Source organism: Lynx rufus, unplaced genomic scaffold, assembly GCF_022079265.1.
Source record: "Lynx rufus isolate CCGP_SWC_20201006 ecotype Redwood Valley unplaced genomic scaffold, mLynRuf1.p SCAF_9, whole genome shotgun sequence".
NCBI classification, from domain to species: Eukaryota; Metazoa; Chordata; class Mammalia; order Carnivora; family Felidae; genus Lynx; species Lynx rufus.
Genome location: NW_025814897.1, coordinates 1,083,004 through 1,109,417, shown reverse-complemented (window position 1 = coordinate 1,109,417; position 26,414 = coordinate 1,083,004). Strand labels below are relative to the sequence as shown.

Genomic DNA, 26,414 nt, shown 5'->3' with positions numbered 1-26,414 from the left:
CTCAGGTCATGATCTCATGGTTGTGGGCTCTGGCCCCACATTGTGCCCTGTGCTGACAGCTCGGAGTCCGCTTGGGATTCTCTCTCTCCCCGTCTCCCTCTCTCTCGCTCCCTCCCTCTCTCCCTCCCTCTCTCTCTCAAAATAAATAAACATTAAATAAAAAACTGTAATAACTTTATTTCAGATTTTTTTTAACTTCCTCATCATAGCTATTTTATCTTTTGTCAATTTCTTCATCATGATTAGCCCTGAAACTCTGGCCATAGAAAGTGCTTATGATCCGTGCAGCTGGCAGCGGTGGCCTGGGGACTCGCGACCATGTCCGTATGCAGGCTCGAGGAAGGAAGGGCACCGAAGAGCCGGGGTGGTCATCTGTGACTTGAACGAGGAAAGGAAAGTGAGCCGAGTCCCTGTGGCCTCCTCCAGAGAAGGTCTGACAAACAAGCAGGGACTAACCGTGAAAGAGCTCAGGGGGCTTCCCCGCGTCCACCGCCAGAAACCCCTGATCTCGGATCTCCTCTTCCTCCCATCCTCACGACGTGATCCTGCCCGGATCGCACACCGAAAACTCCCCACCCCCTCCTCTCCCCCAGACAAGTGCTGTGGTTTCAGACACAGCTCCCCCCTCCCTTTTGGAGAAGTCATTCCTTCTAAACTGTCGTCTGCCCGGAACTTTCTTCTCTGACCTCCTGGTTTGGAGACAAAACCCAGTTGTGTAGGAGTGTATGGTCTCTGCCATTGGATCTTCACCTTTACTTGGTTTTTGCTTCTTGTGTTCTTTCTTTTGCTCTTGTCTTAATGCACGAATCCTGCAGAGCACTGAATACAAAATAGACACCCAGTAGATCCTTTTGAATTAATTGTACTCTGGGGGAAGAAGCATGAAGGAAGAACGAAAAGCAGAGGGAGGAAGAAGGTGTGAGTAGAGCAGGGGCTCCAGAACACAGGGGAAGGCAGCAGAGTACAGGAGAGGGAGGAGGCCCAGAGAATCCGCGCGCCCTGTGAAGACTTAATCGCAGTGGGTGCTCACGTGCTGTCGATCTGCTAACGTGGAAGTTGACAGGAAATTGGCAGCGGCAGGGAGATGGCCACAGACCAACCCACACTCTTTTGTTCAGTCCTCCCACTGCCTTGTCTTATTAGCTGCTCCCTCACGGTCTCAAAGTCTGGAAAACTCGGGCTCGTTCCTCATGCAAATACTGATTTATCAACAGATTGGCTTATATGCAGTTAGAAGGTAATTACCTGTGCACACCTGACCGGACGAGCCTCTTCCCTTATTACCTCTTTTTCTTTGAATGAATAAAAATTGACCGTGGGATGTAAGGAATTGCCGTGATGGAAAATGAAATCTCCGTGTCTTTTGTGCAGACTTAACAAGCAGCTTCTGTCATTCCTATCTGGAGACCATTGCCCTTTCCAACCACTCACTGGGGTCTGTCATTTTAGGAGGCAGGTAGATCTGTGCTATTTGCTGCTGTTTCCCAGCACCCAGCACCGTGCTTGGTATAGGACATGAGTTCAGTAAATTTTTGCATATTGACTGATTGAATGAATGAATGAACGAATGATGGTCCCAGTCTCTACTTCATCCTCAGGTGACCTTAAGTCTAAGACACAGATGTATGGGAAATACAGAATGGGTGGGGGAAAACATGACTGAGGGAGAAAAGTACCGTAGTTTGCTTTCTTTATGTCCAGCCCACGTTCGTTGCACAAATACACACACACTGAATGCCTTGTCTATGACGGAAAGCGTGTTACACTCCCAGGTACAAATGCCAAGACACAGACCCTCATTCCAGTGCGTGCTGGTCCAGTATCACATCGTGGCATCCACCACCCTCTGTGTCAGTGACTAGACTCTGCCCGTGCGTCTGTCCTCCCACGAGACTGCCAAGTCCATCAGGACACTGTCCATCATACTGTAAGCACGCAGCATTGACAAAGCATCTAATGGAGATTATAGCCACCTGGGGGTGGGGGGAAAGGCGTGTACAACTGGATAGAGCCAGCGTTCTTAGACGGGAGAAGGAAAGCTGCCCCTTGCTGACCTGGCAGGAAAGGAGGACATTGAAGATGCTGGGTGGCTCTCAGGATTGGTGGATGGTGTAGAGAATCATGGCGGAGGCTAAGCCTCCAGGAATAATGCCCCAAACCCTGCAGAACTGGTCCCGTGAGAAACTTTCCCCTGCAGCTCCCCACCAGTACCACATCTGCATCAGACACTGGGTCTTATGGCCCCGTCCCCCGGGGAAGGGATGTTGCTGTGAGTGCGGGCCTCACAGCCCCCTGCGTCTGCTGCTGTTGGAATCCGCAGAGCTGGGCGCTCCAGGCCGGCCTGGTGCCTCTGCCTGCTCAGACCGGGACTGAAGCTTCACGTGCACGAGTCGGATTGGCACAGCCGCTGACACATTCTGGAGCCCGGCTGCAAAGGAGGCCGAGGATTTGAGATAGAAAAGCAGACAAGCTATTCAAAAGATGATGAGTGGCCATAAGTACGACCAGCGTCCACTGTGTTGCAGCAATACGGGATAGGAGCCGAACCAGAAACCTGCATCCAGAGACACTCTTCGGTTCTCATGGGACCTGCATCCCTGGAGGAGAGACAAACACTGAGCATACACGTGAGCGTAACGATGGAAAGTGGTAGGTGCCACCAAGACACATAAAACTGAGGTGCAGTCTCCAAGAAAAGCTTTTCTGAGATGAGCAGAGAGCTAGATGACATGAGGGGGTGGTAAGCAGAAAGGCTCTGGGGTGGGAACCGATGTGGCATTTCTAAACAACTAAAAGGAGGCTGGGGCTGAGTAGGTGAAGGGGGAGAGGGCAGGCAATGGGGCTCGAAGAGCAGCCAAGGACCACGTTGCGCAGGGCCATGATTTTGGACTCTGGAAAGTGGCAGGCAGGGGAATAGCATCCTCTGACTCATATTCTAGAAGGATCACTCTGGCTGCTGTGGGAAGAGGGTAGAAGCAGGGTGACCAAGCTGGTCAAAGTATGAGCGGGGAGATGTGAGCACCAAAACCTGCCTGGGTGACTGGGGAGAAGAAGAGGTAGGAAGGGAGTCTCGAAAGGTGACTGAAAACTGACCAGGAGAGGACGTCAGAAGGCATCCTGGCAAAAGGAAGAGCAAGAGCAAACACGCAGGGCACAGAAGGCCCCGGAACATCTGGAGAACTTCGAGGAGTCCCATGAGGTTGCGGAGAGGGATCCAGACATGAGGCTGGGAGGTGGGGGACAGCTAGATCGCCAAGGGCTCCTGCGCCCTTTGAACTTTTCACATCGGCAGGGTCTAATGGTGCAGTGGCGGGAGCAGAAGCAGATCTCCCCGGGGAGGGCAGACCTCCCCTAGGACTTCGCAGGAGGACAGGAAGGACATGGTCCCTTCCTTCCCCAGCCCCCTCACACTGGAGGAAACTGTGGGTCCACCCACAGTTCTGTGCCGTGACTACCAAAGCAAAGCTGGTGGCGCGGAAATCAGACAACAGGATGGAGGTCATTCAGGTCAAGGTCAGTTCCAGAAGAAACTGTCATGTTCACATTCTGTCTTCCAGACTTTCTCATTTCTCTTCTGGGGGCATCTTCCATTCTACCCCAGATTCCCAGGTACATGTACACCGAGCCTGAAAGGAAGACTCACGTGTAGGATGGTCGAGAGAACAGAGGGGGGCATTTCAGAAGGAGAAAACAATGTGTCCCAATGCCAAGGAACTGGACACCTCCCGTGTCCATGGGTGGCCAAACCGAGGCTGGAGAGGCACGTTGAACCTGGGCTGTGAGATGCTTGGTCAGTGGGCTAAGCAGTTGCCAGAACAATTTATCCCTAACCCAGACTCCCCAGTGGAGCTGGCTGCAGGGTGGAGGCCAGGGAGTGCTTGCTGGGACAGATTGCCCTCTTCAGTCTCCATGATCAGTCAAGTCCATATCGATGGACTTTGTGAGATCAGTAAGTATATCCCTCCTAACATACTTTTGGGAACTTCACATTTCAAGGCAACGATGTGGCCTTTATGACATGAAATCTGGGTCAGATATCAAAGATCTGCAGCGTGTAGAGAGCGGTAGCTTGGGGATTCATAGGCATTTTAAGTGTCCTGGATCCTGCTGTTTTCCATCTCAGCTGAGGGGTCCCACTCAATCTTTGTCGTTGTCCTGCATCAGCTACCAGTGCCTACAGGTCCCTTCAGGGCTCTTAGCAGGAACAAAAAGCTGACTTTAGAGTCACTGCAAGTCAAGACAAGTGAGTGGAATCGGCTCCGTTGGCTTAAGAGGGACTTGGCCCCAAACTATTCCGAACAGGTTATTCCATGAGAACTGGGCAGCAGCCCCGAGGGAAAGAAGGGAGGAGCAGGGCCTGGGTGGCTCCACTCCCCGGCTTTGGCTTCGTTCCCCTCTCCACTGGGCTCTGCAGGCACAGAGCTGGAGGGCACGGGCGGCCAAGGATGAGGTACAGCGTGGGATACAGGACCCCCATGGAAAGTGCATCGTTCCTACGAGACCGAAATGCCGAAATGGTGTCGGGGAAGAGCGGCCCAGAACATAATGGCTTCTGTCCTAAAAGCAAGCTCCTCCTGGGATTTGTCACAACGGGTACTGATGCAGATCCTTCCCGAAAGCCCAGTGGTGTAAAGGGGGGTGCACCTGTCCAGAGATCGTGGCTGTTTTATGTGTGGATTTAAACTAGGAATTTGTAGAGCCCCCACCACAGCTGAGACTGGGTCCCCCGAAGAGAAAGTCCAGCGGGTCACGACCCCAACAAGAGGCCTCCCCCGGGGCGCGCAGCTCAGCCAGTCTGCAGCTTCCCCGGTGCCGCTGGGCCACGTGGCCCGGGCCCCACCGACCACCACCCGACAACTCCTTCCGGGCCCGGGAGGCCCAGCGCCCGCTCCGCTCCCCGACAACAACACCGCCACTTCCGAGAAGAAAGGAAACCGCTGAAGCTTCTGGGGCTCGCCCGCGAGGCAGGGGGGCGCGGCGCCTCAGCGTCCGGGTGTCCGGGCCGCGCCCCCGACAAGCCCCGCCCCGGCAGAACTCCACCTCCTACTCGGCCTGGGCCCGCTCCTCCGCCTCCGCCAGGTCCCGCCCCCGCGCTCTGCTTTGCCTCGCAGGCCCCGCCCTCGACCCCGCCCCGCCCCGCCCCGTCCCTGCGCGTCCTGCTGGGCCCGCTGCCCGAGCCAAGCCCCGCCCCCGCGCGCCTGCCCCTTCCCGCCTCCCCACCCGACCCCGCCCCACCTCGAGCCCCAGCCCCTCTCCCGCGCGCCGGCCCCGCCCCGCCCCTCCTCCAAACCCCGCCCTCGCCGACCCCCGCCCCGCCTCCCCACCAGGCCCTGCCCCTCCCTCCGCCAAGCCCCGCCCCTGCGCGCCCGTCCCGCCCCCAGCCGGCTCCCGCGCCCTATTTGGGCATCTGGGGGGCCGGCGCCCGTGCGCAGCGGGGCGGCTGTGCGGCGCGGCGGACGCTCGGTCGGGAGCCGCGGGGCCGGCGCGTCCCGCCCTCGGAACAATGGGAGCGGGCGCGCGCGGCGGCTGGGCCGCGCTGGTCCTGTGCGCGCTGCTGGTGCTGGCGCTGCTGAAGGCCGCGGTGGACAGCGCGGGCCTGGACGGTAGGTGGCGGCGCGGGCTCCCCGGGAAGGTTGTGCGCGCGGGGGGCCCCCCCGGACGTGGCCGGGGAAACTGAGGCTCGGGCCGGCCGCCGTAGCAGGCCCGGAGGGGCGCGTAACCTGTTGAGTGACCCAGGCGCGGGCTCGCGGTTTCCTGGCCCCCTCCCGCGCCCCGAAGTTGGTGTGTCCCGGGGGGGTGGGGGTAAGTGCCCCCGGCCCCCCCCTTCTGGAAGCTGGGTCGGGTTCCTGCGCACACGTGCCCGGCGGGTGTGGGGAGTCCTTTAGCGCCGGGCCGCGCGGCCGCGGACTGAGGCCCCCAGACGCGAGGGGGGACGTCGCGGGGGGGGCGCGCTGCCCCCCGGGCGCCCCCGCGGATGCGCCCCGCCCCGCGCGGTGGGTACCTGTCCCGGCGCGCACCTGCCGCGCAGCCCTCGTGCCACCGCCAGCTGTGCGCGCCCCCGGCGCAGGGCCCTCGTCGTTCTCGGGGTGGGGGTGGTGAGGGGGTCCTTTTGGGGAAGGGCCGGGAAGCTGGGGTTCGCCGCGTGCTTTCCGCGTTCCCTTTGTCAGCCACTGTCGCGGTCCGGTCACCGGGCAGTGGTCGGGAAGCTAGGGTAAGTTCTTTTCAGTGACCCAAGTCCTCCGTAGTTTTAAATTCCGTCCACCTGCTGTGTGTTTAGCGAGGGATGAAGGCTGCAGTTCAGGCGCAACACCTGCTTTGGCTAGAATTATCTGGGTGAAGTTAAGACAATAATACTTTCTGTTTGTTTGGCTGGTTGTTTTGTTGGTTTGCTGTGCTGAATTGTGCATGTCCCGAGCCGGCTTTGCAGCCCTGAGTTTGATGATCAGTGAATCACGTCCATCCTATTTTCCATATTAATGAGATGTTTCACTGTAAGGTGAACAATCTGGAATGAAACAGTCTGTTTTGGTGCTAATTTTATACCAATATCAATAAGGGCAGATCTCCATTTTTTTTTATTTGTTATTTTGTGAAAGTAAACTTTATTGTTTCTGCGGTGAATTTCTGGTCAGAGAAACTGGTTAGAGTGTCCTTGCTTTCTTTTTTTTTTTTTTTTGCCTTAATAACAGATTGCCTTGTTTTATTATTTTTTTTAATTTTTTTTTTTAACGTTTATTTCTTTTTGAGACAGAGAGAGATAGAGCATGAACGGGGGAGGGGCAGAGAGAGAGGGAGACACAGAACTGGAAGCAGGCTCCAGGCTCTGAGCCATCAGCCCAGAGCCCGACGCGGAGCTCGAACTCACGGACCGCGAGATCGTGACCTGGCTGAAGTCGGACGCTTAACCGACTGAGCCACCCAGGCGCCCCAGATTGCCTTGTTTTAATACTCACTGTTGGACTGTTCTGTTTATTACTTAACGTCTCACTAGAGGTGAGCGCTGTTTGGAAATCTGGGAATGAATCTCTGCTGCAGGAGAGCCTTCATTTCATGAACCACTACAGCAAACAGGAGCTGGAATCCACGTCTACAAGGCTAATGTCACTGTGAAATTAGACTAAAAGACGGTTCTGTAGAGAACTTCTCAAAACAAGGAAATGTTTCCTGGCCTTCCTGTGGAGTGTGTAATGTGTATGAAGTATCCTTGTGAAGTACGGTAATTTTTAACAATCATACTAGGGCACGGGGCGCCTGGGTGGCTTAGTCAGTTAGGTGTCTGACTTTGGCCCGGGTCACACAGTTCGAGAGTTCAAGCCCCACGTCGAGCTCTGTGCTGACAGCTCGGAGCCTGGAGCCTGCTTCGGATTCTGTCTCCCTCTCTCTTTGCCCTCCCCCAGCTCATGCTTGCGCTCTGTCTCTGTCAAAAATAAATAAACTTAAAAAAACAAAAAACAATCATACTAGGGCTTTTACAGTGTTTTCAGTTGGCAGTTTCCTGTGTATGTCCTATTATGCTAATAGGATAATCCTCGTCCTGATGAATCTTCACAGTATTCTTCCCATTTTATAGATGAAAAAAACAGAGGCTTAGACCTTAATATATTCAAAGTAAAACAGCTCAAACATGTTTGATTTCAGAGATTAAAATCCAAACTCTTAATTAACCATTTTGCCATTAGGTCACTTTAGGTGGTGTTGGCTGTGCTGGTAAATAATGCTTCAGTCTCCAATGTGCTATTACCTGGAATATTGCAGGAGAAGATCAAAACATTGAAATTCTTGTTTAAAATCTCCTTCAGTCTGCCGTGTAGTTTCATAAATATCTTCAGTTGGAGGTGTGGGGAAGGCTGTGAACATGTTAGTGAAGCGGCAAGCAGGATAGATGGGGGCGGCGTCCATCAGGACCCTTGGTGGTAGGTCACAGAAACCCATTTTGAACAGCTTTAGTGCAAAGAAGGGCCTTTGTTGAGTCTTGGACAGAAAAGTCCAAGAACACAGGTGGCTCCAGAAATGCGGGAGTCAAGAGTTCAAACAGGTTGCCCGGAGATGGCCACTTGCGGCTCTCTTGATGACATGTGTCCACTCTCAGGAAAGCCATAGTTCACATGTTCTCAGCCCGGGCGAGTCTCAGGGAGGGACTCCTAGTAACTGGGACTTTCTAAAGTGAGCCCCAGGCACCAAACACCACCCTACTGGGCAGCCAGTTAGGGGATTAAATTAATCCCCAGTGAGTCTGAACCACTTGATGAATGTAACTTTCTACCATTCAGCACATTATTGTATGTTAATGTTTGGTTTCCGTCACAGAAAGCATCAGCCTCTTTGTAGTTAGGTGCTCGGTATCTTTGTCTCCTAGGATACAAAACCTGCCTACCCACGGCACCTGCTTCATAAGTAATTGACTGCAAAAAGGAGGAAGGTCCTCGAGCTGCAAAGATCATCTGCTTTTGTCTCTTTTTCAAGCAAAAAAGGTTGCCAGGAAGTGATGCCTCGTAAGAGTGACAATGGCAGGGACACAGAAACAGTAGCCTAGGAGAAAGACAGTGGCGTGTTGGGAGTGTAGACAGTGCGTGTGTTGCTTATCTGTTTGGGGGTGGAACTGAAACGCCTTGCTAACAGAGGACTGGGTGAGGGAGTGGGGAAGAGGAGTCGTCCAGGCGTGACCTCTTGGTCTGGGTTTGAACAACTGGAAACACAACAGCCGAGAAGCCTGGGAAGGAAGCAGGTTTATAGCAGAAAATCAGCCGTTGGTTTTCGGCGCTCCCACGCAGGGGCTTTGCGGTCCAGCAGCCTGGTCCCCGTCCACGCTCTGCCCCTTTCTAGCGGGGTGGCCTTCTCTGGACCTCCCTTCCTGGCCCTGACGACGGTATTCCTGTCTAGGACCTGTCGGCAGGGCTGGGTGAGCCAGTGCCAGTCACGTGCTCCCCCGCGGTCCTGGCGTGCAGAAGGTTCTTCCCAATATCGGCCAGCATTCGATACCAGCTGCCGGATACGTGAGGAGGGTACAGTGAGGCGAACACACGCCGCTGGGACACTGCCTCGTTTTCACCAGGAGTCACTCGTCCGTGAATGCTAGCGCCCCCCTCAAGGCTGCTCTTAGCAGACCGGGAGAAGGACGGTCTGCAGGCCTTGATCATCCGATTGACCTTCACACCAAATGGAATAGTTCATTAAGAGAAAGAAATGTGCGCACACAGTGACAATGGATCCTTCAGACTCATTACTGCGTACCTTGTGCTGTGAGGGGTGTTTGGGTCGGGGAGGGCTATCTTCGTGGGTAATATACTTGCTCTCTTCCTACGTGATGTACATATTTTATACTCCATGATACCAAGAGCCGGGTTGAATAAACCCCTCTGAAAAGTTGCTTAACTGGGGCATAGAATTAAACTTTTTCCAAATCTTAGAGTACTAGTTAGAAATTAAAAGAATCATACTTCTGTGAGAAGGCTTGCAATTAAAAATGAAAATCCTAAGGGGCTAATATCCAAAATAGATGAAGACCTTAAGTTAACTCAACACCAAAACAATACAATTAAAAAATGGGCAGAGGACCTGAATATATATTTCCCCAAAGAAGACATCCAGATGGCCAGCAGACACACGAAAAGATGCTCAACGTCACTCCTGAGATGCAAATCAAAACCACAAGGAAAAACCACATCACACCTGTCAGCATGGCTAGAAAAAGGCAAAAAAGACAGGTGCTGGTGAGGATGTGGAGAGAAAGGAACCCTCATGCACTGTTGATGGGAATGCAAATTGGTACAGCCACTGTGGAAAACAGTATGGCGGTTCCTCAAAAAGTTAAAAATAGAACTACCCCATGGCCAGCAATTCCACTTCTGAATGTCTATCAGAAGAAAATGACACTTACTTGAAAAGGTGCATGCACCCCTATGTTTACTGCAGCATTATTTGTAGTAGCCCAAATACGGAAGCAGCCCAAGTGTCCCTCGGCAGGTGACAGAGAAGATGTGCGCACGCGTGTGTGATGAAATGTTCCTCAGCTGTAAAAAAGAGCGAAATATTGCCCTTGGCAACCACGTAGATGGGGCTAGAGAGTATGACGTTAAGTGAAGTAAGTCAGAAAAGTACATGATTTCACTCACATGTGGAGTTTTTTTTTTTTTTAATTTTTTTTTTTTTAACGTTTATTCATTTTTGAGACAGAGAGAGACAGAGCATGAACAGGGGAGGGGCAGAGAGAGAGGGAGACACAGAATCTGAAATGGGCTCCAGGCTCTGAGCGGTCAGCACAGAGCCCGACGCGGGGCTCGAACTCACAGACCGTGAGATCGTGACCTGAGCCGAAGTCGGACGCTTAACCGACTGAGCCACCCAGGCGCCCCTCACATGTGGAGTTTAAGAAACAAATGAACAAAGCAAAAAACGACAGAGTCTAAAACAGAGAGAAGAGACTGCTGTTTGCCAGAGGTGAGATGGGGGGAAAAAAGGAAAATCCTGCCCAGGTCGTCTGCTCTCTGCTGTCCAAAGTCGGGGGTCTTGGTGGTGCAGGACCTCCCGGGCGGTCCACGGCGCTCAGCCGAGCAGAGGGGTCAGTAGCAAAGATTGGTTTCTGTCTCGCGCCTCGCCGTGTCCGCGGGCAGGTGGACGGACTTCTCGGTACTGGCGCATAGCAAGTACCGTGTGAGTGTTGGTTACGTAAGCTGCGTGTTTTCTGTCTTGAAGGACTCCAGTCACACAGCCCCGCATTTACTGACACTTACTTGAAAGGTACGTTTCAGAGCAACAGTGGCAAAAGTGGACCCTGCTGTGGACATCCGCCTTACCCCCGCAGCACCACCACCCGATGCCAGGGGCCTCAGATAAATATCAGATGGTTTTTCATCACAGGACATGTTTTTATTTTTACAGGGCCTCCAGACGCAAGGAAGTTGGTGTCTCCAGGAAACGACAGTGCTGACTCAACAGGTGAGTTTAGACAGGTTGGAAAGCATTGGTTTTCATCTGTCTCGGGGACGGAAAGTGAGATCGGCAGGGGAGCACGAGGAGCTGGGACGGTGACCTGTTTGGGCCACGAGTCCCTGATTCATAGGTCCCCGCACCCTCCTTCCAGGGCTGCGCTTAGTGGGCAGCAATAACGGATAGCCCGCCAGGTCATATTCTTTCTCGGGCCGGCAAGGACCTGAATGAATGCTGACACTTTGTGTCTTACTGGAATTTCGTAATGAGCTTCGAAGCCCATTTTTAGACGTGAAGGTCTGGCACCGTGCTGTGGACGGGAAACCTGAGTACTTGAGTCTGCCCGTGTCGCCGGTGCGACGAGCCGCTCCAGGCCCGTCCGCCGTGGGTGACTCCAGGGAGACCCTGCTTACGTTTCCAACGCGGGTCAGGTCGCAGCCCCCCGACTTGCTTCCCGTTGACACACGGGTGTCTTGGTTGGAACTGAGAGCCCACCCGCGTGGAGGTATCTGGGAACCACGCTGATGTCCTGGGCGTCAGCAGTAAACCGTCACGGCACATTGCTTGCACTGAGGTCGAAACCAGAACAGGTACGAAGGTCCCCTCACCAGACCCGTGGTCTCCACTTTTCATCCACCGAGTATTTACAGAGGGTCTGGAATGTGCGGAGGCGTTCTGGGTGCCCAGGACACAAGGTTGTCCAAGCCCTGACTTCTTGGAGTTCTTGTGGTTGTTTTATTTTATCTCATTGTGGAAAAATACACATCATGTGAAACCCGGAATGTCAGCCATTTCTAAGTGAACGGTTGAGCAGCTTTACGTACGTTCGCATTGTTGCGTGGCTTTGTGGAGTGCCGACTGCCGTCAGCGTCTCCGTGCTCTGCGTATGTCGTGTTCTCAGTTACCTCTGTGCTTCTCATCGTGTCTCCTCCCCGACTGGCCTCTGGCTGAATAGAGAGCACTCTTCTATGTTAGCTTTAGTAATTCTGTAGGCAATTCTTCGTCTGGGGAAAAAGACTAGATAGATTACCCCCAGATGTCATAACGATTATTGCCGGACAGTTATATGAGGGTTTTTTAAAAAATATCTTAACTAGGTTATTAGGTGACTTTTCCTGTTGGCCTTTACTGAATCTAATGGAGTGCCGCTGAGCATCAACTTTGCACAAACCCAGAAGGTAGAGGAAAGGTAGCAGTAACAACCGTATTAATTGCCAGCATTTACAGAATGCCTGCAATGCCTAAGAAACTTGTCACACGTTTGCTGATCTAAGTGCAGACGGGGGGTGTGGTTCTCTGTCACACAGGAGGAAACTGAGGCCCAGGGTGGTTTAGAAGCTTGCCCGAGGTCTCATGGCACAGCCCAGATTTGAAACTCACTTCCTGGGATTCAAAACCTGGGCGCCCTTGCGGCATTTCCTGAAACCGTGGTGTGGTCTTACCTTTAAAAACCCTGTTCAGGGGCGCCTGGGTGGCGCAGTCGGTTAAGCGTCCGACTTCAGCCAGGTCACGATCTCGCGGTCCGTGAGTTCAAGCCCCGCGTCAGGCTCTGGGCTGATGGCTCGGAGCCTGGAGCCTGTTTCCGATTCTGTGTCTCCCTCTCTCTCTGCCCCTCCCCTGTTCATGCTCTGTCTCTCTCTGTCCCAAAAATAAATAAACGTTGAAAAAAAAAATATATATATATATATATTAAAAAAAAATAACCCTGTTCAGTGAAGAAATACCAGTGCTGACACTTGTGGACAAGTTGTTAAAGATCAATGCCTCTAGTCAGTGGGATGATTTCACACGCCCTCTCCTCTGGCACCAGGAAATTTGTGGAGTGAAAAAGAGGCATGGCCTCAAAAGGTTTTTCTTAAGACATCGGATAATGCAGCTGCTATAAAAATTTTTTGGTTGTTCAGTGTGTAACCCTTTCCGTAACTGTTAACTTGTTCTTATTACAGCCTCTTTTTGGGTCTTGAAACACATGACGTGTTGCGGTTGTGTGTTTTTATAGGACATGATGCTCACTATTTTGTCTTCTTGTAGTAACGCAAACCCTTCTATATTGGAAACGTTGTTTTTAAACATCACCAATTTACTTGATGCTGTTTGTCCAGCATGGTTTGTTTGGCATCGATTCCAAAAGGAAAAGAACACTTTTCTTTAGCACACTGCTGTCTTTTGTGAACTGCAGGATGGCGTTCTTGGAAAAAGTGCACAGTGCCAGCAACACTCCCGGAGACATTGGTGCCTGTCCGTTTTTGAGGACTCCACACATTAGATTCGGCAAATCTTTTTTCTCTGTTTGCTTTGTTTTTAGTCTCCATCTAAGTTCGTTGAGAGTGGTGTCTATGACTTAATCATCCCAGCTCTGTGCCCGGTGCATAGGAGGTAACACCTGGGTTGAACTGAACTGTGGAACCAAATATGTGTTTTGTCACTGCTGACTGACCTCATCAAAGAACCACTGTATGTGTTTTGCAGACGTGACTGGTCCGTGCTCCAGTGTTCTCTATTATTATAGCTGCTTTGTTGTTGTTCGTAGAATAATGTCCATGCCTGAGGTCAGAGAATCAGAAGTTGAGGTCCCTTTGGGGTTGTGCCACTCAATTATATGTAAGGGTTGTATTTTCATACGCCCCCATCGTCATCTGATGAGTACTAGCTATATTTTTGACACTCTTTTCTAGAGGGTCTTACTTCGTTTTAGTGATTCTACAGAAATTTTTAATTGGAGGGGGAAAGATACATTACCTAAAATGTAATAATGATTGTTGGGCAATTATGAGAGCGCTTTTTAAAAAAATGTATTTTATCAGATCTTGGGACACGTTTTCAGCCTGTAGAGAAAACCGTTCTTCTCATTTTACATACGGTCAGAGGGCTTCTATTTTAGAGTCTGGATGAATTTATTGTTGACGGTGCAAGGATGCCACATGCCCAGGTTACCTGTTAGCAACAGGTTTGGGCAGAGATACAAGGGAGCTGGACTTGGTTCAGAAGGGACAGCGTTTCTCACCGGTGACCTCTTATCACTGATGCTTCCCCAGGACAGGGGATTACCATCCAGGCTGAAGCTCTTTCCTTGGGCCTCATTTGCTCCGAGTTCGTCTCCCTTCACGTGCGGTGCACACAGACTTGCCTGGGGCCTGGTGACACATCCCGGGTCCGGCCCTTCCCACGTCTGTAGTTGGCGTGGTTTTGTCCACAGATGTGGCAGGACCAGAGCGATTCCGAGCACACGGACCTGGCTCGGGCTCCGATTTCTGGACACGAGGGCGGCAGAGTTTCCCAAACTGCCCCGAGGAGCTCGCTTGCTCTTACAGAACCGCGTCCGTTTCTGAGACTTTTTGTCGTGTTCAACTCCTGTTTTCAAGATTGCATTTCAAAACTGATGGTGATTTTTTTTTTTTTAATTTTTTTTTTTTTTCAACGTTTATTTATTTTTGGGACAGAGAGAGACAGAGCATGAACGGGGGAGGGGCAGAGAGAGAGGGAGACACAGAATCAGAAACAGGCTCCAGGCTCCGAGCCATCAGCCCAGAGCCTGACGCGGGGCTCGAACTCACGGACCGTGAGATCGTGACCTGGCTGAAGTCGGACGCTTAACCGACTGCGCCACCCAGGCGCCCCGTGATGGTGATTTTTAACATCGTCAGATGCTGTCTTCGGGAATGTAGGGCGGGAACGTCACGCGTACTGTGTCCACTCGTGCTCAGTGAACAGGTGTTCGTCTCGTGTGCCAGCCGCCCGTGGCCGGCTCCGGCGTGGGGTTGTCAACAGGACAGCCCTGCCCGCACGAAGGATCTCACAGCGGGTGTAGACGCCATGGAGATAAAAGGCTGAGGAAGGTGTTTTCGGGTGGTGATTTAAAGAGTAAACAGGATGGAATGAACATACACAGAAGTGAACCAGGAAATGAGGTGGGGGAGCCCCGGAAGGGCTGCTTCAGATTAGGCGGTCAGGGAGGACTTCCCAGAGGTGGTGTGGTCTGGGAGACCTGCCTGTCAGTGGGGGACAGCCCCGTAAGTCCGGGGGAGGGGCGCTCTGGCCAGAGGGACTTGTTGGCACAGGGGCCTGGAATGGGACTGAGCCTCTTATGTGGCAGGGGCACAGGCGGGTCCTGGCTGGCACGGTGAGGTGACGACGCTGCAGTCACATTGCCGCATGTAGGAGATCAGGGCATGGAAATAGTATTTAAGAAGTGAGGTTTTAGGGGCGCCTGGGCGGCTCGGTCGGTTAAGCGTCGGACTTCGGCTCAGGTCATGATCTCACGGTCTGTGAGTTCGAGCCCTGCATCAGGCTCTGTGCTGACAGCTCAGAGCCTGGAGCCTGTTTCAGATTCTGTGTCTCCCTCTCTCTCTGACCCTCCCCCGTTCATGCTCTGTCTCTTTCTGTCTCAAAAATAAATAAACGTTAAAAAAAATTTAACAAAGAAAAGAAATGAGATTTTACTTGGAGACCTCAAAAATACAGTAGAGCAGGCTTGTAAGAAGAAGAGACCAGAAATGTGGATTGAGGCAACTGTGCTAACTTCTCTGGGCCTTTCCTGGGCGGGGGAAGCCAGCCGTCCAGGGGTTTCGAGCTGCGGCGTTTCTGAGCTGCTGTGGGCCCTGCGATGGCAGGCGTCACGGTGGAACTGGCTGGTGTTCTGTTTCCCGAAGCGCCTGCTGGAAGCGTGCATCGGGCTGCAGTCAGGGCCCCAGTTCACGGAGCGAGCTGCTGCCACAGACGTTGTCCTGTGAGCCACAGGGAGGTGGCCGCAGCCTCAGGCCTCTGCCACCGTTTCCAGGCTCGCGGCTGCAGGGCTGGGGGACCCACCAGTCCGCAAGGTGGGGGAGAACCCGGGAGCAGTGCCTGTCGGCTGCGGTTCCGGGGGCCGGGCGGGGGGCTCGGCGGGAGAAACCGCGTGCAGGAATCCAGCAGTGCTGACAAGAAAAGGAAATGAGAAAAGTCCAAGTGGGGGAGTTGTTACACACTCTTGCCTTTCAGAGGCAGGCAGAACCAAACACGGTGGGGGTGAAATTGGGCACCAAGGGAAGACCCGGGGCAGAAGAGCCAGCACCCAGACCTCGGGTGGGGTTGGGCGATGCATGCCAAGGGCTGGGGTCCGGCACACGCGGGGTGCCGGAGCGCCCCCGCCCCCGAGTCTGAAGGCCAGTGCGAGGAGTCGGAGCTGGGACTCAGCTGGGACCAAATCCACAGCACTTCTTGCTTTATCTGTTTTTTGGTAAATACTCCTTTTCCATAGAAAGCTGGCGGGCTTGCTCCGGACTCATGACCCACCCCAGTGTGCAGCAGTGCATGCTACAGTGGCCAGAGTTGCGCACTGATGGGCTTCAGGTGCTCAGGGTTGGGGTCCTCTGTATCTCTTTTTTCTTACTGTGTAACTTATTTACAACTAATTTCAAAACACGAGGCACGTGCACGATAAGAAATTTCAGCAGTGCTTGGAAATATGCCGAACGTGGCTCCGGTCTTCCTTCCTGCACCGAGCCCCGCCACGTCCTTTCCCAAATGGACTGTACCAGCTCAGAGCTAGACTCCTTGCCCACCCAGACATCTTCTCCTGGTGTATCCCCGTTAGGGAATAGCCATTCATGTAGGGTCTGGAGCCGGAAAGGTCTACGTTTCCGCAGGTATCCTTGGAAAAATCACGTACGTGTGATCTGTCTATGGTGTACACGTTTGCCATTAACATGAGTGGGTGACGCCAGGCACACTGTTGGCTGCCCAGCTGGTCTCACTTAAACCTCGTCCTTCCTCACGGGCACGTGCTGGCCCACAGGACAGACGCAGCCTAACTCACTCACGCACCCCCTGGTGATGCACACGTAGGTCATCTGCACTTCGGTTTTAAGCAGTGCTGTGGCGAGCACCTCTCCTGGCCTATCTTGGTGCACACCCGTGCGAGGGCACCCGTGGGCTCTTTCCTGCCGGCGGAGCCGCTGAGGCAAATGGTGCATTACTTTAATTGGTGACTTTTGCTAAATTTTCTTCCAAGAAGGTCACATTTGTTTCCTCCCACTGGCAGTAAAAGGGGCCTGTTTCCTACAGACTCCAGGTAACAGACATTCCACTGTTTGCTAATCTGAGATGTGATTCATAAAGTCTGTTAGGAGCTAAATTCCTTCAACTGAGTGGGGAGTATTTTCATACTGGTTTTGGGGGCTTTTTATGGTTCTTTTTTATCTTTATTTTTTTTAATTTATTTTTTTTTAACGTTTATTTATTTTTGAGACAGAGACAGAGCATGAACAGGGGAGGGTCAGAGAGAGGGAGACACAGAATCTGAAACAGGCTCCAGGCTCTGAGCTGTCAGTCCAGAGCCTGATGCGGGGCTCGAACTCACGGATGTAGAGATCGTGACCTGAGCTGAAGTCGGACGCTTAACCGACTGAGCCACCCAGGCGCCCCGATTTATGATTCTTTTTTAAAAACCCCTCTCGACGTAAATTTCGCATGCCATACAGTGGAGTGGTTCTCCGTGTACTCACGGATACGTACAACCATCCCCGCGGTCCGTTTTAGACCATTTTCATCATCTCAGAAAAAAAACACTTTGCCTTTGAGCTGTTACCCACTGTGTCCATCCTGCCCACCTGCCCCCAGCCCCAGGCAGGCACCGGTGCACTTTGTCTCTGTGGATGTCCTTCCAGACTTTGATAGGAGTGGAGTCGTGAAGTACGTGCTCTTTGGAGACTGGCGTCTTGGCGTTAGCAGTGTTTTCTAGGTTCACGCAAGTGGTGGTGTGGCCAGCGGTTCGTTCCCTTTTATGGCTGAGTACTGTTCCACTGGATGCATAGACGACAGTCTGCTCCTGCGTCCATTTGTTGATGGACGCTTAGGCCGTTTCTACCTTTTGGCTGTTGGGAATCACACGGCTGTGAACATTCGCTTACACATTTTTGTGTGGATGTGTGTGCTTGGCTGTGCTACCGAGGAGAATCGCTGGGTCCTGTGGAAACGCCGTGCTCAGTGACCTGCCAGCCTGCTTCCCACATCATCTGCACCCTTTACATTCCGACGGGCGGTACGTGAGGATGCTGTCACGTTCGGATTCTACCTGTCCCCAGGGGTACGTGCGGTCCTGAGATTTGTAAGAAATACATACGGGTCATTCGGATTACCCAAGTATATTCCTCATGTGCTTTCCGTCTTCCTCCATGGTTCGGGCTCACAGCTAAACTCGAGGAATTTCCCAAGTGTTACGAGTGCCAAAGGTGTCTTTTGTTACCGTAAAGAGGTGACTCTGAGACCCCACCCAGAGGAGGGGCCGGCCCTACCCTGTGGTTGGTTGGTTGGTTAGAGCTTTCAGTCTCCAACTCTGGGAGGGGAGGTTGGGAGCAGGAGGCTCAGTTGGCCTAGGCCAGTGACGTAGGCGTGACCAAGTATGAAGCCTCCTGGGAAACCCAGAAGAGGGCGTTTGTAGAGCTTCCTGGTGGTGAACAGGGAGAGATACTGGGAGAGTGTCACCTGGCAAGGGCATCAGAGCTCCGTGCCTCTTGCCAGACCTCGTCCCCTGTCTCTGTGCGTCTGGACGCTGCCTTGTGTCCTTTATTCCCCGGGTTCTGTGAGCCGCTCTGGCAAATTTAAAGACCCTAAGGGGTCCTTGGAACCTCCAGACCGTAGCGGGTGGTTAGAAGCACAGCCAGCGGCCTGGGGGTGGTCTTGTGGGACGCAGCCCTCACCTGCAGGATCCCACGCTGTGTCCGGGTGGGTAAGTCAGAACTCAGTTTCCGGATACCCTGCTAGGGTCCCAAGAACTGCGTGGTGGTCCAGGGGGGTGGGGGGAATCCCTCTCACATTGAAATGGGGTTAGGGAGCCCCAGTCTAGCATGAGACAGTGTCTCATTTCTTCGTTGACTCACGAAGGCACGAATCTGTTCTGTGTTTATTGGCCATTGGTTCATGTTGGAGAAATGTCTCAAGTCCTTTGCCCGTTTGTTGATTAGGTTGTCATTGTATTAGCTTGTCTCTGCCTTATTTTTTTTTCTACCTATAAAAATAGTATATGATTCCTGTGGGAATTGGGGAAAAGTTTTTTTTTTTTTAACCATTATTCAAATGACTTCCACTAAGTATTTTTAGTTCTTTTCAACTTGAACTTAACTACATGGGCACCGATTCTTAAAAAGGGAATTAATCGTCTCCTGCAAAACATTTCACTGTGGTTACAGTCTTACAACATGAAAACACCTAGTTGGAAAGTGATGGTTTTAGTCTCTCAACTGACTGTAGTGAGAACTGGCTTGACTACTTTCACTCCACAGTGAATTTGATTCACGAGTTTTTCATGTCTCCCCCCTCCCCCAGCCAGTATGCATGCCCTTGTTTCAGGGAAGATAAAAAAGAAGAAATAATTGCTTTGCTTTGAAGTGAGCTTGGGTTAGTTAGGTACTGTCCTGGTGCCTCAGTGCTTTCTGTCAAGTTCAGGTGCAATCATGGGTTAGGTGAGGTAACATGTGAATCAGCTGCCTTTAAAATGGCACCTGGGGAGCGCCTGGGTGGCGCAGTCGGTTAAGCGTCCGACTTCGGCTCAGGTCACGATCTCGCGGTCTGTGAGTTCGAGCCCCGCGTCGGGCTCTTTGCTGACAGCTCAGAGCCTGGAGCCTGTTTCAAATTCTGTGTTTCCCTCTCTCTCTGACCCTCCCCCGTTCATGCTGTCTCTCCCTGTCTTAAAAATAAATAAACGTTAAAAAAAACTTTTTTTAAATAAATAAAATTAAAATAAAATGGCACCTGGCACAGATGAAAAACTAAATGTGTTCCTGCTTGCTGTTTGGCCACAGTGACCCTTTTTTGGTCCCTCCTGTGTTCGCCTTCTCTGCCACCGTGCCTTTGCATGTACTGTTCTCACTCCCTGAAGAACTCTTCCCTCCTGCCTTTGCCTGGTTAACACCCATTCAGCTTTCCAATCTCAGCTGAAACTTCCCTTCCTCAGGGGACAGTCTCTGACCGACTGCATCTGGTTGAGGGTTTAAGTCGGCCTCCCCAGCCCACAAGTCCGTGCTGTCACTCACCACCTCCTCCTCAGTGCTCAGCACAACACCTCGTGTACGTTTCCCTTGAAACAGGAGAAGCCGGCTTTAATGCTTGCTACCCCAGTCTTACTTGTGAGATGAGCTGGGAGCTCCTTTGTCAACGCGAACCCTTCCCTGCCCGGCATTCCTTGAACTGGATACAGGGCCTTTCACTTTACGGTTGTGAAGAGCGGCCTTAAATGTTATTAAATGTTAGCGGGAGGGTTGGCGGTCCCGGGGCAGCGCTGTGTGTGTCCTTACGTTCAGGTGAAGTCTCCAAGGAGGGCGGGGATGCGAGGATCCAGGAGGTCAGTGGGGACGTGGCCCGGCTCACCAGGGTTGTGCCCCAGGCCGTCTTCCTGCTGAGTCAGGTGCCCCCCCCCCCCAGCAGTCAGGCCAGTGACCTTGTGGCCAGGCAGGAACCTCTGAGCTCTGCCCTGATCTGAAGGAGCTTCCTGCGGGTGAAGGCGGGGCTGGGAGGAGAGGGGCGGGGTCGCCGAAGCCCCTCAGGGAGTTCGGATTTGCCGGCCATGAGGTGGGAGGCATGCGGGATTTTAAACAAATCAGCCCAAACGGATACCCTGCCTGGATGGCCGCGGTGGAGCTGGAGACAGGTGGTGCTGGATCGTGGCGAGGGGACGGCCAGCCGCGGGCTCAGGGTGTGAGCTCAGGGGGCTTATTGGCCCGGTCCGGTCCCCACAGCTGGGCCCGCCGATCTCGGGGGTTGTCACGGGTCACGGCTGAGAACAGCTGCGGGCTGGCGGGCGGAGGGGCGGGTCCCAGGAGGGCCGGGAAGGGGTCAGGACCAGGCGCTGCCCGGAGATGCTGTGGGGGGTGAAGCGGCCCCTGGTCTTGGAGAAAGACGGGGGGCCGGTGTGGGAAGTATGCAGTGTGAACTGGGTGGGTGACCTCAGATTGAAGCGGTTTCTTGCGGGGTAAACCTCAGAGACGTCCTCTGTCGTTATGTTATCCCATCGGCATGTCGAAAACCTGCACGCCTTAGAGCAAGGCTCCTCGCGTGTCAGCACGTTAGAATTGCCTGGAACGTTACAAATACTGGTCTGGGGGCACCCGCGAGCCGTGAGACCTGAGTGGGGAGCGGAGCACGTGGCCAGGGCTGCGGCGCGGAGTGAGGGTGACGGTCACGACGGGACGTGGGCAGGTGGGCGCCAGCCTTTCCAGGGAGCCCCTGCTGAGTCGGCATTGTTTGCCACGGGGGTGCCCTTTTAAAACTGACTGCCTTGGGGCGCCTGGGTGGCGCAGTCGATTAAGCGTCCGACTTCAGCCAGGTCACGATCTCGCGGTCCGTGAGTTCGAGCCCCGCGTCGGGCTCTGGGCTGACAGCTCAGAGCCTGGAGCCTGTTTCCGATTCTGTGTCTCCCTCTCTCTCTGCCCCTCCCCCGTTCATGCTCTGTCTCTCTCTGTCCCAAAAATAAATAAACGTTGGGAAAAAAAAAAAAAACTGACTGCCTTGGGAAAGAACGATAAGATCTTACGAGGGGAGAAAGGCAGGCAATCCAGGGGTCCTCCTCTTGGGCTCACCCCCATGAGGTCGGGGAGGGGTACACGGGGTGCTCTTAGTACTACCGTGATATTGTTATTTTTTTGTCCAGTTTACTTACTTTGAGAGAGCAAGAGAGCGCGGGGGAGGTGCAGAGAGAATCCCAAGCAGGCTCCTCACCGTCTGCGCAGAGCCCGATGCAGGGCTTGAACCCACGACTGTGAGGTCGTGACCTGAGCTGAACCCAAGAGTCGGACGTTCAACTGACTGAGCCACCCAGGCTCCCCTGATTTCGTTATTTTTATTCCCATTGTTTTGATTGGATAGGAGCCCAGTAGTTATCAAGGAAGGGTAGGGACAAATGCCTTGAGAGAAGTCTCATAACCGAAAGACTTATTTACCTGAAAAGCTGCACAGAATAGTTGCAGCCCATTCATAAGACTTTTTTGTTTGTCACCCTTAACACACCTGTTCTTCACAATCGTGCCTGGTGAAAATTCCCGAAGGTGTTAAAGCAAACTGTCCACCTGAGTTACTTAATCCCATCAAGTCTGTTTAGTGTGATGAGAAAACAGAAGGAGCAAACAGCAGTTAACTTTACAGATAATGAAAACATGAATCATTTGTGATTTTCTCCACAGGAAACTGGCTTGAAAACCCCCTAAGGAGTAGTTTGGCATTTATCATGAAGGTGTGTGTATTGAGATGGCTTGTTTCACCTATAAACAAGAGGACACTCTTTTTTTAAACCATCGTAATGCCACCGTTAGACTTAACATTTTTTACGGTTTCGATGAGGATAGTTGACATACAGCATTGTATAAGTTTAAGGTATAACTGTAATGATTTGATTTAGATTGTGAAGACCATAGTAAGTTAACATCCATCATCTCATAGGTAGAAAAACCCAGAAAACAAAACAAACGAAAAAAGGGTTTTTTGGTTCTTGTGATGTATGTGGCCTTTGAGGATTTACTCCTAGTTTTCCTGTATATCATACTGCAGTGTTAACTGTGGTCCTGTTACACATCACAGCCCTAGTACTTATCCTACAGCTGGAAACTTGTTCCTTTTGACCACCTTCATTTGCTTCCCCTCCCCAACCCCTGCCTCCGGTGACCACACCTCTGATTTCTTTTCCTGTGAGCTTGGTTTGTCTCTTTATTTTAAATCCCGGAGGTAAGTGAGATCATGGAGGATTTGCCTGTGTCTGATTTACTTTGCTTAACGCGATGCCCTCGGGGGTCACTCATGGTGTTGAAAGTGGTGGGATTTCATCCTTTTTTGTAGTTGAATAATATCCGTTGTGTATGTATCACGTATCAGAACTTCCTAACCCACCCGTCCCCTCATGGACCCATAGGTTTCCATGCTTGTCTGGCTGTTGTAGATAAGCTGCTGTTAACGTGGGGGTGCAGGGATCTCTTCGACACAGTGTTCTTGTTTCCTTTGGGCAAATGCCCAGAAGTAGAATTGTTGGATCATAGGGTATTGCTGTTGATTTTCGGAGGGACCTCCATGCTGGTGTCTCCAGTGGCTGTGCCACTTGACAGTTCTACCAACGGCCCTCGAGGTTTCCCTTTCATCCACATCCTCGCCAGCATTTATCAGTGGTCTTGATCTTACCCGTGCTAACAAGCATGAGATGATGCGTCAGCACAGCTTTGGTTTGCATTTTACTGGTACCGAGCGATAATGAGCATCTTTTAATGTACTCGTTGACCACTTGTATATCTTCTCTGGAAAAATGTCTGTTGAGGTCCTTTGCCCATATTAATTGGATTAGTGGTGTGTTGCCGTGGAGTTGAAGGAGTCCTTTTCGTTGTCTTTTTGGAACTGTAGTGGACATACAGGTTTAGTTTCGGCTCTACAACGTTGTGATTCAACGTGTGTGTACATTACAAATTGCTCAGCACAGTAAGTCTAGTTACCGTCCGTCATCAGAGGTATTACAGAACGGACTATACTCCCCATGTTGTACTTTAAATCCCTGTGACTCGCTTCTAGCTGGAAATTGGTGTCTTTAATCCCCTTTTCCTGTTTTACCCATCTTCCCATCCTCCGCCCTGCTCACAGCCACGAGTTTGTTCTTGTATTTGAGTCTCTTTGTGTTTGGTCATTTGTTTTCTTTAGATTTCACGTGTGAGTGAGATCATGTGGTACTTCATTTCTCTTTCCTTGCGTTTCATTTAGCATAATACCACCAAGTCCATCTGTGATGTTGCAAATGGCAAGATCTCATTCTTTACGGTGAAGTCATATTCCGTTGTACGATGCACACACACTATGTGTTCTTTATCCATTGATCTATTCATGGGCACTAGGGTTCCTTCCATATCTTGGCTGTTGTAAAACTGTGATAAAATAGAGATGTGTGTGTTTGTTTGTTTTTTAATTAGTGTTTGCATTTTCTTCAGTTAAGTACCTGTGAGTGGAATTGCCGGATCATTTGGTAGTTTAATTTTAATTTTAATGTTTTTTTAAATGTTTATTTATTTTTGAGAAAGAGAGGGAGACACAGAATCTGAAACAGGCTCCAGGCTCTGAGCTGTCAGCACAGAGCCTGACGTGGGGCCGGAACTCCAGAATGGTAAGATTGTGACTGGAGCGAAGTTGGGCACTGAACGGAGTGAGCCACCCAGGTGCCCCGTATGGTAGTTTTATTTTTAGTGTTTTGAGAAACCTCTGTACTGTTTTCCATAGTGGCCGCATCCATTTACATTCCCACACACTTTTATTTCTTTTTGATGATAGCCATCCTGACAAGTGTGAGGCGATAGCTCATCGTGGTTTTGATTTGCATTTCCGTGGTGATTAGTGATGTTGAGCATCTTTTCATGTGTGTGTTGGCCATTTGTATGTCCTCCTTGGGGAAAAAAGTGTACTCAGGTCTTCTGCCCATTTTTTAATCAGATTGTTTTTTGTGTTGAGTTGTATATGTTCTTTGTATATGTTGGACATGAACCCCTTATGAGATACATCATTTGCAAATGTCTTCTCCCATTCTGTAGGTTTCTTTTTGTTTTGTTGATGATTTTCTTTGCTGTGCAAAAGCTTTTTAGTGTGAGGTAGTCGCATTTGTTTATTTTTGCTTGTTTTGTCTTTGCCTGAGGATAAAACTGCTATGACTGCTATCCACAAGTTTACGCCTCTGTTTTCTCTTGGGAGTTTTATGATCTCAGGTCTTACGTTTAGGTCTTTCATCCAGTTTGAGTTTATTTTTGTGTGTTTAAGAACGTGGTCCAGTTTGATTTTTCTGCATGGAGCTGTCCAGTTTCCCCAGGACCATTTACTGAAGAGATGTCTTTTCTCCATTGTATACTTTTCCCTGCTTTATCTTAGATTAATTGACCATTTGAACATGGGTTTTTTTTCTGGGCTCTGTGTTGGGTTCCACTGATCTATGTATATGTCTACTTTTGTATAGGGCCATACTATTTTGATTACTATAGCTTTGTAGTATAGATCGACACCTGAATGTGCTACCTCTAGATTTGCTCTTCTTAGGATTGCTTTCACTTTTCTGTGTCTTTTGTGGTTCCCTATGAGTTGTCGGATTGTTCTAGTTCTGTGGAAAATGCTACTGGCATTTGATAGGGATTGCATTGAATCTGCTCCAGGTAGTACGGATGCCCTAACAATGCAGGCACACATCAAAAAAAATAACAGGCTTGGTTCCAGACCACTGCAATAAAGTGAGTCAAATGACTCTCATGGGTTCCCAGTGCATGTGCAGTTATGTTTATACTATAGTCTGCTAAGTGTGCAATAGGATTATGTCACTAAAAATGTATATACCTGAACTTAAAAATACTTTATTACAAAAAAATGCTAACCATTATCTGAGCTTTCAGGAGTTGTAATCACTGATTGCAGCTCACCGTAACAAATAAAATGAGAGTATTTTAACTACCTTGAGAATAACCAAAATGTGACAGACACGAGGTGAGCAAATGCTGTTGGAAAAATGGCACCAGTGAAATTGCTTGATGTAGTACTGCTACAACCTTGACTCTGTAAAAAAAAAAAACAAACACACACACACACACACACACAAAACAAACACCTCATTATCTGTGAGGCACAGTAAAGCAAAGTACAACAAAACAAGGTCAGCCTGTATAAATTCCATGAACATGGCGTCTCTTTCCATGTATTTGTGTCATCTTCAGTTTCTTTCATCATTGCCTTACTGTTTTCAGAGTATAGTGACTTGGTTAAAGTGATGTTTTATCCTTTTTTATAAATAGGATTGTTTTATTTGCTTTTGTGTTTGTTACTCGTGGATGGAAATGCAACCAGTTGATGAATATAAATTTTGTGTCCTGAAACTTTGTTGAATTCATTTATTCTACTAGTTCTTGGGTAGATTGTTGAGGATTTTGTATATACAGTTGGCTATAGGACCAACTTGTGTTGACTGTACTGTGTTGAATAAATGTGGTGAGAGTGGATGTCTTTATCTTTTTCCAGATCTTCAGCTTTCTACCATTGAGTATGATGTTAACTGTGGATTTGTCATATATGGCCAATATTATGTTGAGGTATGTTCCCACGTGGCACTTTGTTAGAGTTTTTATCGTGAATGGATGTTGATTTTTGTCCATTGCTTTTCCTGCGTCTATGGAGATGATATTTTTATTCATCATTTTGTTAACATTGTGTAGCACGTTGATTTGTAGATAGGAAAACATTCTTGTATCCCTGGAATATATCCCATTTTGTTGTGGTGAATGAACCTTTTAATGTAGTGTTGAATGCAGTTTGCTAATATTTTGTTGAGGATTGTTGCATCCTTGTTCATCAGAGATATCGGTCTATAATTTTCTTTTTAGTGTCTCTGTCTGGTTTTGGTTTCAGGGTAATGCTGGCCTCATGGAATGAATTTACAAACATTCCTTCCTCTTCAGTTTTTGGAATAGTTTGACTAGGATAGGTATTAACTCTTTTTCAAACGTTTGGGGGAATTTGTGAATCCA

At 50.7% G+C, this 26,414-nt stretch overlaps 1 protein-coding gene across 1 annotated transcript in view; it reads left to right on the top strand.

The window, feature by feature from the left end:
* Positions 1–5,456: 5,456 nt before the first annotated feature.
* TMEM123 (transmembrane protein 123) overlaps positions 5,457–26,414 on the top strand; it is a 57,300-nt gene continuing 36,342 nt past the window's right edge. The window contains exons 1-2 of the mRNA XM_047072364.1: positions 5,457–5,603; positions 10,879–10,935. Of these exons, the coding sequence (XP_046928320.1) occupies positions 5,504–5,603; positions 10,879–10,935 (157 nt within the window). The 5' untranslated portion in view covers positions 5,457–5,503. The remainder of the gene's footprint in view (positions 5,604–10,878; positions 10,936–26,414) is intronic.